Consider the following 15,346-nt stretch of genomic DNA (forward strand, 5'->3'; position numbering starts at 1 on the left):
GTAAGTGCCATTTTACCAGAGCAGCTTCTATATGATTTTCAAAGGATATAAAATCATTGTGATAGACAACAGGGTAAAAGCGGGGATTTTCACACTTCACAACTAGGCAAGAGAATCTGAACTAACAAGTAAGTGGATCCCTGGGCGAATGCACTTGTCAAAACTCACCACTTAAAGTTAGTGCATTTCACTCAGTAAATGTTACCGCAGGGGAAAAAAAATTCTGCAAACAAATTAAACTATTAAAGTTTTAGAGCTGAAGTGTACTGGTGTCTGCAATTGACTTTCAAGTTAAGTAAATAAGACAGATTAACAAATAGATAAATGAATGAATAGATGAATAAATACATCATAAAATAAATGTAGCAAAATGTTACTAAGTATAGAATTCAGGTGGCAGGTATGTGGTTGTTTACTGTATACTCTTCCAACTTTTTGATTTTTTTAAATACTTACTTAAACTAAATACTTACGTTGTGACTGTGACAAAATCCAATTCCACTGATAATCTGAAACAAATACTTTCGAACTACTTGGTAGTCTAGTCCATTTGGAAAGAGCTCCAAGTCGTCAAGAACTGTATGGTCAACAAATTCAAAGACTAGGTACCATCGCTTTTTTTTCTTACATACTTCCAACAGATTCACCAGATTTTCATGCCTCAGTTGCTGTTATTAAAAAATGCAAAATAATTTTTACAAGATCAAATTACTAGCAATCAGTCACAGTCTAAAATAGATCTTAGCATTAAAAAAATCTAAATAAAATGCATAAACAGGACAAATTATAAAACTATATTCTGGTTTTTATAGTCAAAAGACCATAGTGCTCCATTCTCTTCTCAGAGAACACAATAAAAGCCAATGAGAAAAAGATCTTTGATGAAACTAAGCAGGATCTATGACCCCCACCTACAACAAATGAGGTGGCCCCATCAAGGTGGTACCACACAGGAGTCCAGGAAGATACCAAGAGTCATCTGTGGCTACAAAGCTGGCAGAGCAGAGTTGGTGACATACCCTGAAGAGAAAAACAACAAAAACAAAAAACCTTCTTTGATGTAATGGGAACAGGGTTCACAGACTGTCAGTGAAAGCATCCCTAGAACTGAATGGCACCAAGGAACAGCAGGGGAGGGGAGTCTGAATAATCACACAGAAACTCATTTGCTGAAGCAATCTGTCAGTGAAGCCAAACGAAAGGCAAAACAATTCATTATGAACAAGCTTGCAACTACAAGTTTCAGAGAAATTAAGAATAACATAAGTCAGTCCCACACTCAGGCTTGTATTGTAAGAAACATCATTGTGAACCACAGTGGATTCCTGCCAGCCTGGAACAAGACCACATCTTCTCCTGAAAGCGAACCTCCTACAAACAGCTGGTCCAGGAAGGGCTCACTTCGCTGTAAGATAAGAAACAATCAAAAGGGAACCAATCCAGGATCTATTCACAGATACTGAAGAAAAGAGAAGGAAACACAAATGGCAGATAACACTCAGCAGAAAATGTTGCCACATTTTTTAAAGAGGAAGAAACTACTAGAATACAGTCCTCAAAATCCTTAAGAAAAGAAACTTTATACCCAATGAAATTGTCATTCAACAACAAAGACAACAGAGAAAAATTTCTGAACATAAATTCATTAGGGCAGGATAAGTCTTATATGAATGTGGGTACCATAGTTACAAAATAGAAAATGAATATTTAGAACCTAACAATATACAAATGATATTAGTAACAAACTTAGGAGAAAGAAGACAAGATGCAAATAAAATAAGAGTATGTATGCTGATTTTCTTGTCAATGGGTCAAAACTGTATTTTTCACCTGAAATTCTTAACAAATTTAGGAGAAAGAAGACAAGATGCAAACAAAAGAGAATATATATGCTGATTTTCTTGTCATGGGTTAAAACTGTATTTTTGACCTGAAATTTTTAATTATAAGGTCTAATTATAGGTTTAATGGTAAGCATAAAATAAATAAGATATCTTCTAAAGTCAGATGGTGGATTAATGGGAAAGAGGAGGAAACAGAAATACAATAATCACTTTACAAAGGATTATGTATATTATATAACACTAAAGTTATAAAGTATAAAATAAGGCCTTTCCATATTAGCAAAGGAAACACATTCAATGTTTAGAAAGGAATTCAGAGGCTAAATAGAAAAATATTTTTTAAGTAGCAACATAATGTTATAAATAATAATAACTAACATTTACATAGTGTTTACTATGTTCTATGGACTATTATAAACACAAAAACTCTATAACATTGGTGCAATTATTATCCTGTTTTACAGAAGAGGAAGAAATCAAAGCACACAGAAGTTAAACTTGTTCAAGGTCACACAGCAATAACTGATAGAGGAGGATTAGAACCCAAGAATCTTGGCCTCTGTCTTTTCCTGAAAACATTTCAGTTTTGTTCAGTTCCTCCTTCATGTCCGGAACATCCAACTTATAAACCAGAAGTGCAGCTGACTTGTGTGCAAAATATTTAGATGTCTTATTCTTAACACCTAAGCTATTCTGACTCTAGAGGGGAAAAAAAGAAAACTAAAATCAAACTTATCTGTTACATTATAATTATAAATGGACTAAACTTAGCTATTAAAGCAAAAGATTCCAGATTGGATCACAAAGCGCTTTCCAAATATATTACTGGTTAAGTGAATTAAAGTATATCCATATAATGAAATAAAATGCAGCAGTTAAAAAGAACAAGGCAGTTTTATGTCCACTGGTATGCAATAATCACTAAGATATATTAAGTGGAGAAAAGCAAGATGCAGGTCAGTGTGTAGGGTATGCTGCCATTTGATATGTGCACACCTACTGCTCCGTATATACCCGTAAGTCTGTATATGAAAATAAGTTCTCTGATGGGTATACTTACTTATGAAAGGTGTATACACACACACACACACACACACACACACACACACACACACACACACACTTAGGTATGCTTATATATAAGTGAAATGACAGCAATGATACAAGAGACAGGAAGAAAGAATTAGGACTATTTTGTTATTATAAGTTACTCATACTACCTGTGAAGTGGCATAGTGTTGTCTGAAAGTGGACTTGGATTAGTTGTAAATGTACTTTGCAAACTGTAGGGCAACTACCTAAAAGATATTTTGAAAGAAGTATAACTGATATGCTAAGAAAGAAGAGAAAATTAGGTTATATTAAAATGCTGAATTACAACCACAAAAAGGCAGAAAGAGTAGAAGACAAAAATAGTAACAAAGAACAAGGGCAACAAATTGAAAACGGTAACAAATATGATAGACAGTAATCCAACTATACCAACAGTAACTCCGAATGTCAGTAATCTAAGTGCACCAATTAAAAGACAAAAACTGTCAGACTGGATCAAAACATACTCCAAATACATGTTGTCTATAAGAAACCCACTTTAAATATAAAGACACATAGAAATTTAAAGCAATTGGATGGAGAAACTATATCATACTAAGACTAATCAAAAGAAAGCAGGAGTAGCTATGTCAATTTCAGACAGGACAGACTTCAAAGTAAGAAAAGTTATTAGGGATACAGAAGGACATAACATAATGATAAAGGGGTCAGTTCTCCAAGAAGGCATAACAATTCTAACATGTATGTGCCTAAGAAGAGAGAATCAAGCTATATGAAACAAAAACTGATAGAACCACAGGGAGAAATAATGAATCCACTGTCATAATTGGAAACTTCAACATTCCTCTCTCAGAAATAGACAGAAATCATAAGGCCATAGATGAATTCAGCAACAGCATCAGACAACTGGATATAATTGACATCTATAGACTACTTCATCAAACAACAGCAGAAATAACGTTTTTCTCAAGCTCATATGGAGTAGTCACCAAGATCAACCACATTGTGGGACACAGAACACACCTCAACAAATTTAAAAGACTAGAAATCATGCAGTGTCTGCTGTCAGGCCGAATGGAATTAAATTGTAAATCAATAACATAAAGATAATTGGAAAATCTCTAAATATGTGGAGATTGAACAAGATTAAATTAAAACACAGACCACCAGTTCCACATTCTGCCCCTGCCCCTCTCCCTCTATCTGTCCACTTATATTTTTAAAAGCAGATGACTGCCACATTTGGTAATGGCAGGCGAGGTAACTCAGACCAACCCTCTTATTGAGAATTTGTAAAAAGTTGGACAAAATATCTTAAAATCTTCTTAAACATAAAGAAGATTTAAGAAGATGGTGAGGAATTACTGGGCCAAAACCAAGAAGAGGAGGACTCAGAAACAATCTCGGGACTCAAAGCTGATTTTGCAGTGAATAAAGTGACAGATTTGAAACTGAGCTTGGATTTTTGTGGCCTCTTGGGACTAAGAGGGAAAGAAAAGTCATATCTAAATGACTTGCAAAGGTGGGTTCTCTGAGAAATCAGCCCTAAAAGTAGTATCTACTCTGCATTTGCTATTTTTTTAAAATATCCTTTGGATTCCTTTCACCCCTCTTAGTAATTAACCACCTTTACTAGTTAACAATTATTTACATTAAAATGTTCCCTGTCCTGGCAGAGGCACACTACCAGCCCAGGACCTCCTTAATTTTAAAGTTCTTTGCTTACAGTATCATTTTCTTGTGTTCTTCATTATTATTTGTATTGGATATTGTTTTTGGAAATTTAGTTGCAGAAATATTTTGAGGCTAAGATAGTTATCTTCCTCCAGAGAAGATACAAATTTGCTTCTGCCATGTGCATGGGATGCTCCCAGTCTAATATGCTAATCCAAATTCAAACTATTTATAGACTTTTTAGAAATTAACACAGGCAATAACAGCTAATAAACTGAGCTATTAATCATAAAAAAATTAATACAGGCATATCAAGAGATAAGACTTGATCAAAAACCAAGAGAAAAAACAGACAATGGAAATAAATACATGGGAGATCTAGAGAATAGTTATTGGATACAGACTTCAGAAGAAAAGCCTGTAATTTCAATAGTCAAAAAAGCAGAATAGAGAGTTTGGTAGCAAACTGGAAACTATAAGAAAAAAGTCTAATGGAAATACTAGAGCAGAAAAATACACCTTTAATTAAGAAGCCAGTGGTTGAATTTAACAGTAGATTAGATACAGCTGAAACAGAACAGCTGAATTGGAGGACAGGTCAAAAGAAAATCTGTTGAAGTAAAGAAAAATAAACAGATGAAAACACAGAAAAGAGTATAGGAGACATATGGGGAAGGTCTAATATATGAAACAATTCTTAAATGGAGAAGAGAAAGAATGGGACAGTAGCAATATGTGCAACAATAATAGCTGAGCATTTTCTAAAAGTGACAAATGACATTATTTTACAGACACAAGAGTCATAAAATCCAAGCAAGATAAATACAAAGGAACCCAGACCTTGGTGCATTATTGTAAAACTGATGAAAGCCAAAATCAAAGAGAAAGCTTAACTGCATCCAGAAGAAAAATAGACACACTAAGGAATGTCCGATCTTTCAATAGAAGCAATGAAAGCCAGAGGAACAGTGAAATGATGTCTTGAACATACTGAGTAATGCCGACTTAGAATTCTATATCCTTGAAAATAATCTTTTAAACAGAAAGTAAAGACTTTTTTTTTTTAAAGACAAACACAAATGGACAGTATTCCTTACCAGCAGATCTGCTTTAAAGAAAATAAAGGATATGTTTTAAGTACAAGGAAAATGATTCCAGTTGGAAGCCCAGAAACAGGAATAATTGGTAAGTAATGGAAGGGGTATTGGGTATTTATTCAAAAGGAATAAAATCTTACATAGTACATACTCACATCACAGGGCAATCGTGTCAAAAGCAAATAACCAGGGAGGAAAGCCTAGAAACTGTCCACATGTTTGGAAATCAAGGAAAATGAGGAAATATTTTGAACTGCTAATCAAAATTTCTCAGATACACAGCTGTCCTTAGATGGAAGGTTATAGCCTTAAATGCATATATGAGGAAAAAAAAACCCTAAAAGTTAAAGAAATAAGGTTAGAAAAAGAACTGTAAAATAAACCCACCCCAAATCAGTATAAGGTATAAAATACTGAAGAGCAAAAATTAATGAAATAGAAAAGAAATATACAATATGGAAGATCAACAAAGCCAAACATTGGTTCTTTCTAAAAATAAATAAAATTGATAAATTTCTGGTTCTTCTGGTTCAACTGGGAGTTAACAGAGCAGGCCTGAGACTCTTACCCTTAGAAAGCTTGCAAAGTGAATCCTTGGCTGTACCCGGAAACTTGGATTTCAAGAGGGTTCCCTTCATTTCCAGAACAGATAAAGTAGCTCACTGTGCAAACAATATGGTTTATACTGAAAACCTGCGTTTCTTCTGACAGTCTGGAATTTCTACATGAGCCAGGCAGAGGGTGCCTGTGTAACCAGCCCCTGATAAAAAAAACTCTGGGCACTGAGTCTCCAGTGAATTCCCTTGGTAGACAATATTTTACACATGTTGTCATAGCTCATTGCTGGAAGAAACAGTGCATCCCGCGTGACTCCACTGGAAGCTTTTGACAGGTTTCCTCTAGAGTTCACCCCATGTGCCTTTTCCCTTTGCTGATTTTGCTTTATGTCCTTTCACTATGATAAATCATAGCCTAGAGTACAACTATATGCTAAGTGCTGTGAGCCTTCCTAGTGAATCATCGAAACTGGGGGTGGTTTTCGGAACCCCTAAAACAGTTGTTGCTGTATAGACAGATAGAGGATGGATAGATAGATAGATAGATAGATAGACAGACAGACAGGCAGGCAGGCATAGAGAAAAGCAACAAATACTTCTAAAATCATGTTTATATTCATGATATAAAAGAATATGCATATGCAATCTTATTTGTTTTTTGCCAAAAAAATTATACTTTAAATCTAGTTATGGAAACAAAAGAAATATAAAAACAGAATTTTTTTTCTAAAAATAATGGTCAATCAAGAAACAACTCATTTTTTTCAATTCAATATATATATTTACTTACCTTTAGTAACTTGATTTCTCGCATAGCAATCTTTTTAACCATTTTGTCATCATCACTTTCTAAGAACTTCTTGATGGCCACAATTCTTCCACTATCCTTATTCCTACACTTCATTACCATTCCATAGCTCCCTTCTCCAACCAGTCCTAGGTTCTCATATTTTTCCATTTTAATTGAAAACCAGTAGGAATTTTTCTTGCTGTAAAAACCAAAACATAGAATCAATTATGTTGAGTATATTAGTTTCCTCCACCCTCCCAAACTGATTCTTGCCCACCTGTTTTTCATATTAGGGCAGTCACTGCATTGCATCAATTGCTGCCCTGTGTATTGTTCTGCATATAAATTATGTTTTCCAAATATTCACATATATTTCATAATAGACAAGGCAAATGGAATTGAAGCCATTAACTTTAACTTAATAAATGTCATGTTAATGAAATTTCAATATATTTTTAAAGATAAAGCAATACTTGAACTATTATACAAAACAATTACAGTTTACTTTAGAAAAACACAATTCCTTTTCACTCAAAGGTGAAAAAGGCACAAGTGAATTTGGTTTTAGTGAAGACAAAATTTATTTTTTTACATCAGGTTTAAAAGATCAAAATTGAGGCTCTTTATGCACTTTCTGGTCAATTGGGAAAATATTTGTTCACAAAAAGATTACTCACCAAGTTAACACTAACAACTTTTGATAAACTATTTTTCTTTACTTTTCTCACCATAGTAATTAAATTTCTATATTGAACATATAAAATAACAATGACATCACAGTATATAAGCATATTTTTAAAAATTAAATATCAGTATCAAATACAGTTATTTCAAAAATCCTTTTAATGATTAATCACTACAAGTCTGATTATTTGAATTTTGTGTTTAGAATTCTTTTACATGCCATTATATGGCATTTTCTCAATAAAGGCAATCCTAATGAAATCTGTCTCACTTTACTAATGATTGGTGACAGTCCAGCAATCATTCCACTACATATTTTGGATCAAAAAGAAACTTCAACCAAATACAGTTAGATCTCAATTCATAAGGTTTGATTGCCATGAAATATAAAAACTAATAAACTACAACTTCAAAGTTAAATTTATTTTTAATCTGATTTTGAAATTAAATCCCAGAAGCAAAGAATGAAAAATATGGCTGTTAATCCCAACGTGGTTCTAAAAGTTTGGGGAGGGGAAAAAAAGTCTTTTGGTAACTATATATTTGAATGAAGATTCATAGTTGAATTTTTCTTAACCTGACAATATAAAAACACTCATTCATAAAACTTGGACAGGAAAAAAAATCTTGCCATCAGTTGTGTACTTGTCAACACCAACTCCAATGATTTCATTATTTTACTACCAGTTTTTATAGTAAGTTCTACTATAAACTGTTTATAGTGTCCCTGACACTAACTCTCCATATATTTGACATTTTAACTTCCATTTAAACTCTATTAACTATTTTTAAATAAAATGTCAATGTTTAAAAAAAAAAAAAACTCAATGTAATTCTGTCTCTCTTTTCCTTAATTTTTTTTTTCCTTCCACTAAGACAACATATTTTATTAAGGACTAGACTTTTAGGCTTATCATACCAAGGACAAAAATAGCTGGAATCTATAACCTGGATCATTTAAAAATATTAGTAGCTATGTCCTCAGTATTTGAAAATGCAATGTGAACAAAATTAAAATTACCTTAAGCAGGTCTAAGAGAGTCTGAAGAATGTCACAAGCTAACATTCTGCCAGTTGACTACTACAAGTGTGTTCTCCAATCCAACTGCATGTTTGGTCACACCTGTTTTTTCAAGTGGCACTGCCCACAAATACCTTAAAAGTATCACAGCTTAAAAAGCCTCTTGTTTCCTGAAACAGTTACTCATAAACTGTAACTCCTCATGCCTTCTACTCCTGAATTAAGGGTAATACAAACTAAAAGGAAACCTGGCCAATTGTAATGCGGTAGTTCTGGATGTGGGCCATGTGAGCATATGGTTCTCATACCAATAATTTAGATAATAAAAAATAATGCTGTTTTTTTTTTATTTTGTTAAAGACAGACTGAGATCTATTACATAGTAAAGAATGAGATAATAGAAGCTTTAAAAAGTATTATACTTACTGTTGCTTTTAAATCCTTTCGCGTGGAAAGACCCAAAGGTTTTCAACTTGGGAACAAATTTCAGGTGAAATGCATCTCGCTCGCAGGTCTAAAAGATGCTGACTAGCAAACTAGCAATTCTACTGTTGTAGTGATTTCTTCTGCGGGAACAGTCACGGGTCCCAGGTGAAGCAGGCAGGGAGGCAGATTGGCCTCGACCTGCCGCAAGCTCACACTCCGGAGGACCGCGGGCCGCATGCTGCCGTCGTCAAGGCAACGACCTCACTCTGTCCCCAACCATAGGCACAAAGTCTCCAGAGAGATACGACCGGGGTTAAAATGCGTCCACGGCAGGCACAACACCTGTTAAGGCCAAGGCCTGTCGGGATAATAGCTGGGGTGAGAGGGCACCGCCTCCCAGCTTGTACGGTGCCCAGTCCCAGGAGTCTGCGAATCTGCTCGGCTCTCGCTAGCCCTGGGCCAAGGCGTTGGCCACCGAGCTGCAAGGGGGCGGGTCCTCACCCTCCCAGGCCCGCCCTGAGTGCGCCAAACTTCCCGTGTTCTGATTGGCCGGGCCCTGTCGTCACGAGCTGTGATTGGCTTAGTGCCAACCACCCTGCCGGTTCACCTGGGGCCCTGCTCAGGTTCTCATCACTGATGCGCAGACGCCAGCATTAGCACACAGCTTCGCTTTCAAGTAAGGAAGCACCTTTCGCCGGGAGGCCTCTCCTTATGTCTGAGGCCAAGAGGAGATTCTAGTGCTCAGGGAAAGGCTCAAAGTGGTGGTGATGGTTTTATAGGATTGGGAGAAAATGAGAGGGGAAGACTGTGCAAAGAACGCGATGAAGCGTTCCTTAAGCTTCCCCGCTGGGCCGGGGAGTGGGCTCCTCACACGAGAAGGTTCTGGCCCGACCGCGATTCGACGCTTCCTTTCCCGTCCGTCCGGGCAGTGGAGCCAGTCTGGGCCAAGTAGGAGATGAGGGTGACAGTCTAAGAGGTGATGATAAGTAGGCGAGGCAAGGTGAAAGTAGTAGGTGACAACAGAACTGACTTTAGGAGGGACTTGGGGAAGACGGCCTAGGCACTGAACATGAGGGAGACACTTTGGAGATAATGGAAGGAGACGAGAGAATGTGAAAGAAATGAGAGAAAAAGGGCTAGGATAGGTGGGGAACTAGCACACATGAGCAACACTTTGGTCTTTTGACAGCCAAATTTGGGTGCAATTGCAGGGTGCGATGTTTAAGGCAGAGACTAACTCAGTCCATGACCAGGCAAGACTGGTAGGTCAGAATCATGCACATACTGAAATCACACAAGAAACAGGGCTTTCTTCATTTTCAAGGAATTTGAGGGTTACACCATACCCCTGCAGTGAAGAGACCTTAAGCACTCAATTATTTTCACATCAAATTATGAAAACTAAACATTTTATAATAGTATTTGGTTTCCGTAATACCTTGATCCAGTTAAAAGTGCCCTGGATAGCAGATACTTATACCTATAGTCAATATTAAGGTATTAATTCCTTCTTGTATACAAAGAAATAAACATTCTGGTTTTTAAACAAACTTTTGTGAGTTTGCTTAGAATGAATTAATCTTCCAGTGCTTGATCACCTTGGTCAAGCTGCTTAAAATCTAGTTCCTGAAACTAATGAGGACCAGACCTGAGACCTGGCTATGGAAAGAATATAATTCTTCAGTCAATACAAGATGTAATTAGCTCTATCCTTAGCTGTGACCAAGTGGAGGGAGCTATGCCCCGTTTTGTTACCTCTGTAGGCTAATCTGATGAACTTCTTTCGTATGAGAAGCAGATTCCCTTTAAAGTGGCAAATCCAGGTTTTGTTGGGCCTGAAGCTTGAGAACAAGAATGCAAAAATATTTTACTTTTGTAACTTAACAAAAATATTCAACAACATAAACATTTTTAAGGCACCTTTAAGCAAGAGGCCCTGAAGCTTAAAATAACCTGTTTATATCCCACAGGCAACCAAAAGTTTATCCTTTGGTGACTAGGTAATGCTGGAGAAAACAATTTCTTAAGAATTGAGCTTGAAAGCCAACTGTAAAGGAGACATAGGGTATTCAAGAATTAAACATCCTGGGCAAAGTCATCTACGTGTTTGCTGAAGAGGAGGCAGCATTACGCAGAAGCAGGATTGGGTTATTGTTATTTTTTCTTTTTAAACAGGAAAATCTTTGTAAGGAAGAAAAATGGAGAGAGAAGCTTTAAAGAGGCAAAAAAAAAAAAAAGGAATAATTAATGAAAAACCAAGAAAAGCAGTGAAGAGGAGGTAATAAAATATGAAAAGGGCCTAGCCTTGAAGAGGTTTAGAGGAAAGAGGAAAAACAGGAAAACGTAGGACAAACACATTAGCTGGCTTAGATCTTCTCAGTTAAAAAATAAAAACCTTCATTTCTGCACACACACACAAAAAGATAATGGTGAGATTGAGGCTCGAGGGTTTGTGAGCAGAAATTCTATGAAAGAAGACATTTTGATCTGAAAGGAATACAAAACAGTAAAATATGCCCACTTGAGCCTGGACACCATGAATTTACAGTGAAACCAGCTGACTCTGTTTCATAGGACTTGGTATCCTCAGGGTCAAGAATGGAGAAAATAGATGTTATACATAAGCTGCTTAGAGAACTGGTAGTGCAAGGAGATTAAACAAAGAAGAAATCAAGGATGATGGAGAAAGTACCACGGAAATGGTCTGCCACAGGTTCCAGCTAGATAGGAAGACAAATTATGACAGAAGTTAGCTTAATAAACTGAAAATAGAGGCGCTGAGAAAATGGAAGTCTTCATAGGCATAAAAAGTAAGTCTAAAGGGAGTGAAATAGAAAAAGTTTCTGTCAAAGAAAGCAATTTGTGAATTTAAGACCTTGGAAATGGTACAAGATGATGATGATCAGTTCTAAAGGGTGGATTGTTTGGCTGTTCCTTTGGGTAGCTGAAGTTTATTGAAAAAATGTCATTGACTTGAATTCAAAAAAAACTTGAAGTTACTGTATGAAAAGCCATACTTTTCCAGAAAAATCATAACATGAACTACTGCCCAAGTGGGACAATAGAGGAAGAGGTTGAAAGGCACCTTTTAATGACTAAAGAAAGTGAAATGCTCTAAAAATCTAAAGAAAACACTATGGAAGTGCATGAAATTGGAAACAAGAGGACAACTTGAGAGATGGCAAAGAAACAGATTAAAAAGAGACTAAGGACCATATGAAGCAGCAATTCCATTCCTAGGGATATACCCAAGAAAAATGAAATGAAGCATATGTTCACACAAAAACCTGTACATGAATGTTCATAGCAGTACTAATATTCATATAAATTGATATTCTTAATAGCCAAAAAGTGAAACTCAAATGTCCATCAACCAGTGAATAGTGTGCTATATCCATACAATGGAATATTATTCAGCCATAAAAAGGTACAAAATATTCATAGACACTAAACCACAGATGGGTCTTGAAAACATTATACTAAGTGAAACCTTACTTTTTGTAGTCTGAAGATTTTATGGCCCTTCTATTCACTTGGGACTCAATTGAAGTGATGCCTGTGATCAATCGTGGGCCCTAAGTGAAAGATGGTTTGTTTCTTTTTTTTAATTTTGGGGCAATAATCTGACCCAAGCACATTGTTTTGAGATGTCAAAATATGTAGAGAATGACTGTTGCCAAGAGTTATTTAACAGAGATGATTGCTAAAGTGAGGAAGAGAACTGGGCTACTGTAAGGGCTCAGTCCTTAGCCTCTTCTTTTGTACACTCTCCTCCTAGATGATCTCATCTAACCCAATAGCTGCAAAGACCTATTCTGACCAGTCATAGCATGGAGCTCTCCTCAGAATTCCCAAATCATACTATCTGACATTCCTTCTTGGATATCTATTGGCATAATAAACTTAACATGGATAAAAGAGAACTGTTGACTTTCCCTTCACATTTCACTCCTGCTCCTCTATCTCAATAGAATATTGCCTTCTACCCAAGTTGCATAAAAATCCCAGGAGTCATCCTTGAATCCCTTCTTTCCTTCACATTCAAAATCCAATCCATAAAAAAGTCTTGTAGGTTGTATCTCAGATTATCTAATTAAGACCGTTCATCATTGTCTTCACTGCTACAACCCTAATCCAAGCCACCATCACCATCACCCAACATCTCTTCCTGACAGGCTCCTCACTAATTCAGATCACATCACTTTCTTGCCCAGATCCTTACAATCCCACTTTGAGTAAAATCCAAAATACACAGCTGTCCTCGATTTAGCTGTTACCTACCTCTTGGTATCATCTGCTTATTATTATGGCCACAATGGCATCAATGCCCTTGAACACAAGCCAATTCCAAACACAGGGCCTCTGCACTTGTTCTATTTGGAATGCTCTTCCTTTAGATCTTCTCAAGGCTGCTTTCTCCTCATTTCAGGTATCAAGTGGTCTTGAGACTTTTCATTACCACCCTCTGTAATGATTAAGAACAGCCTCAAGTCCAGTCACTATTTCATCCTCTACTAGTCCTACACCCGATTAGCCACATGCTATTGGAAAAGCAGCTAACTCCACTGTGCCTGAGATAACTCTTCTGTAAAATAGTCCTCCTCCCCTTAGGATTACTGTTGAGACTAATGAGTCGTATTATGCCCAGGACTAATCAAGACTGAAACCACTTATATTTGTTGCTTCCCCGCCTCAAAAAATATAAGCTCCCTGAGGGTGGGCTGTACCTGGTGTATTGCCAGCCAGCACCCAGGGAGGTTTCTGGCATATGTTAGATGCTAATACCCACACACTGCTAAACAAGTCTTTCTTCTTTCACACATCTCGGCTGCTAATATTTAAAGTGCCTGCTTTGAAACATCACTCTCCTGTTAAGTCAATCACCCAACTGAAATGTCTCACACCTGTTTTCTGAGTCACTATACTCATCACCATATGCCAGGCAGAGCTTTGCTTTTACCTCTCCAAGCTTTAGTTCACCAACTTAAAAACAAAAAGTAAGAACTTAGTAGGGTTATCAGATTAAGATATCACATATATAAAATGACAGATCCTCAAAAAGTATTCTTTTTTCTCAGCTCTGAACAGTATTTGACACCATTTGATTTCTGTTCTAAGTCTTTACTCTGCCTCATTACTTAATGCTTGTACTTCCTGAATGTAGTAGTTCCTGATTAAGGGATCCTTAATTTTAGGCCTGCTAATGCTGGAGGCTGTGATTTTCCAATTTCCTAAAATGAAGTGAGGATAAAAATGCATTGCATTCAAAGTTTAAATTTTTAGTGCTTACAACCCATTTTCTAAAATTATTCATCCTTTAAAGAAGATCAACACTTTTAGTTAATTTAGTATTTCAAATCCTTTCATGCTAGTTTGACTACAATAACCCTTCTGAGCCTCAGTCTCCTTGAGTGTAAAATAGGTAACTATACCTTACTTGGCCTTAGTATTACATCAGATGTAAAGCTACCAGCAATGTGACTCATAGTCTACCCTCAAATATTGTAGAACTCATTTTAAAGATAAGAATGGATGTAAAGATAACTACTTTCCTGGTTACACTATTTTAAGTGGAAGTATCTACTTTTCATTGATTTGTATCTTTATGCTAACTATTCAGTCATTTTCAGTTCCTTTCAGATACCTGAATTCAGTTGCCGAAAAATAACCTAAATTTTATTTCCCTCCCTCAGATATAATATTCTTGAATTATCACAGTAGCCTCCTGTTTGCATTCTTGGTCCTCCTGCCATCAATCCTCTACATGGCTTCATGTTGCAATTAAGAAAATATCCAAATAAACTCCTTACATGGGCTGACTACATGATCTAGTCCCAACATCTCTACTTCACCTCTTACCATTTTTCCACCCCTTGACCCAATTCCACCCATCCCAGCTTCTTCTCATCACCCTCTAAGCCTTTCCAATTTTGGAGGCTTTACACTAGCTAGTCCCTCTAACTGGAGTGCTCCTATGTTCCATGTCATCTCTAGGTGACTGGGGAACACCTCTCTAAAGCTGCCACTCAGTTGCTCTGTACTATCTTATTTTACACAGCATTTACAACTACTCTTCTTCATTGTCAAGTACATAAGCTCAGAGGGAGCCCTGCAGACTTATCTTGCTCATGGATCCTCAACATCAAGAAAAGTGCCTGGCACACAAGAGGTGCTCAATAAACACTCGATACACTGTTAAA

General features: G+C 36.5%; 1 protein-coding gene across 1 annotated transcript in view; it reads right to left on the minus strand.

Moving 5' to 3' along the window:
- CDKL2 (cyclin dependent kinase like 2) overlaps positions 1-10,083 on the minus strand; it is a 29,998-nt gene extending 19,915 nt beyond the window's left edge. Inside the window, exons 1-3 of the mRNA XM_010969326.3 lie at positions 9,147-10,083; positions 7,016-7,214; positions 474-668 (exon numbers count right to left, since the gene is read on the minus strand). Coding sequence (XP_010967628.1) covers positions 474-668; positions 7,016-7,183 — 363 coding nt within the window. The 5' untranslated portion in view covers positions 7,184-7,214; positions 9,147-10,083. The remainder of the gene's footprint in view (positions 1-473; positions 669-7,015; positions 7,215-9,146) is intronic.
- Positions 10,084-15,346: the final 5,263 nt, after the last annotated feature.

This window comes from Camelus bactrianus, chromosome 2 (genome assembly GCF_048773025.1).
Source record: "Camelus bactrianus isolate YW-2024 breed Bactrian camel chromosome 2, ASM4877302v1, whole genome shotgun sequence".
Classification (NCBI taxonomy): domain Eukaryota; kingdom Metazoa; phylum Chordata; class Mammalia; order Artiodactyla; family Camelidae; genus Camelus; species Camelus bactrianus.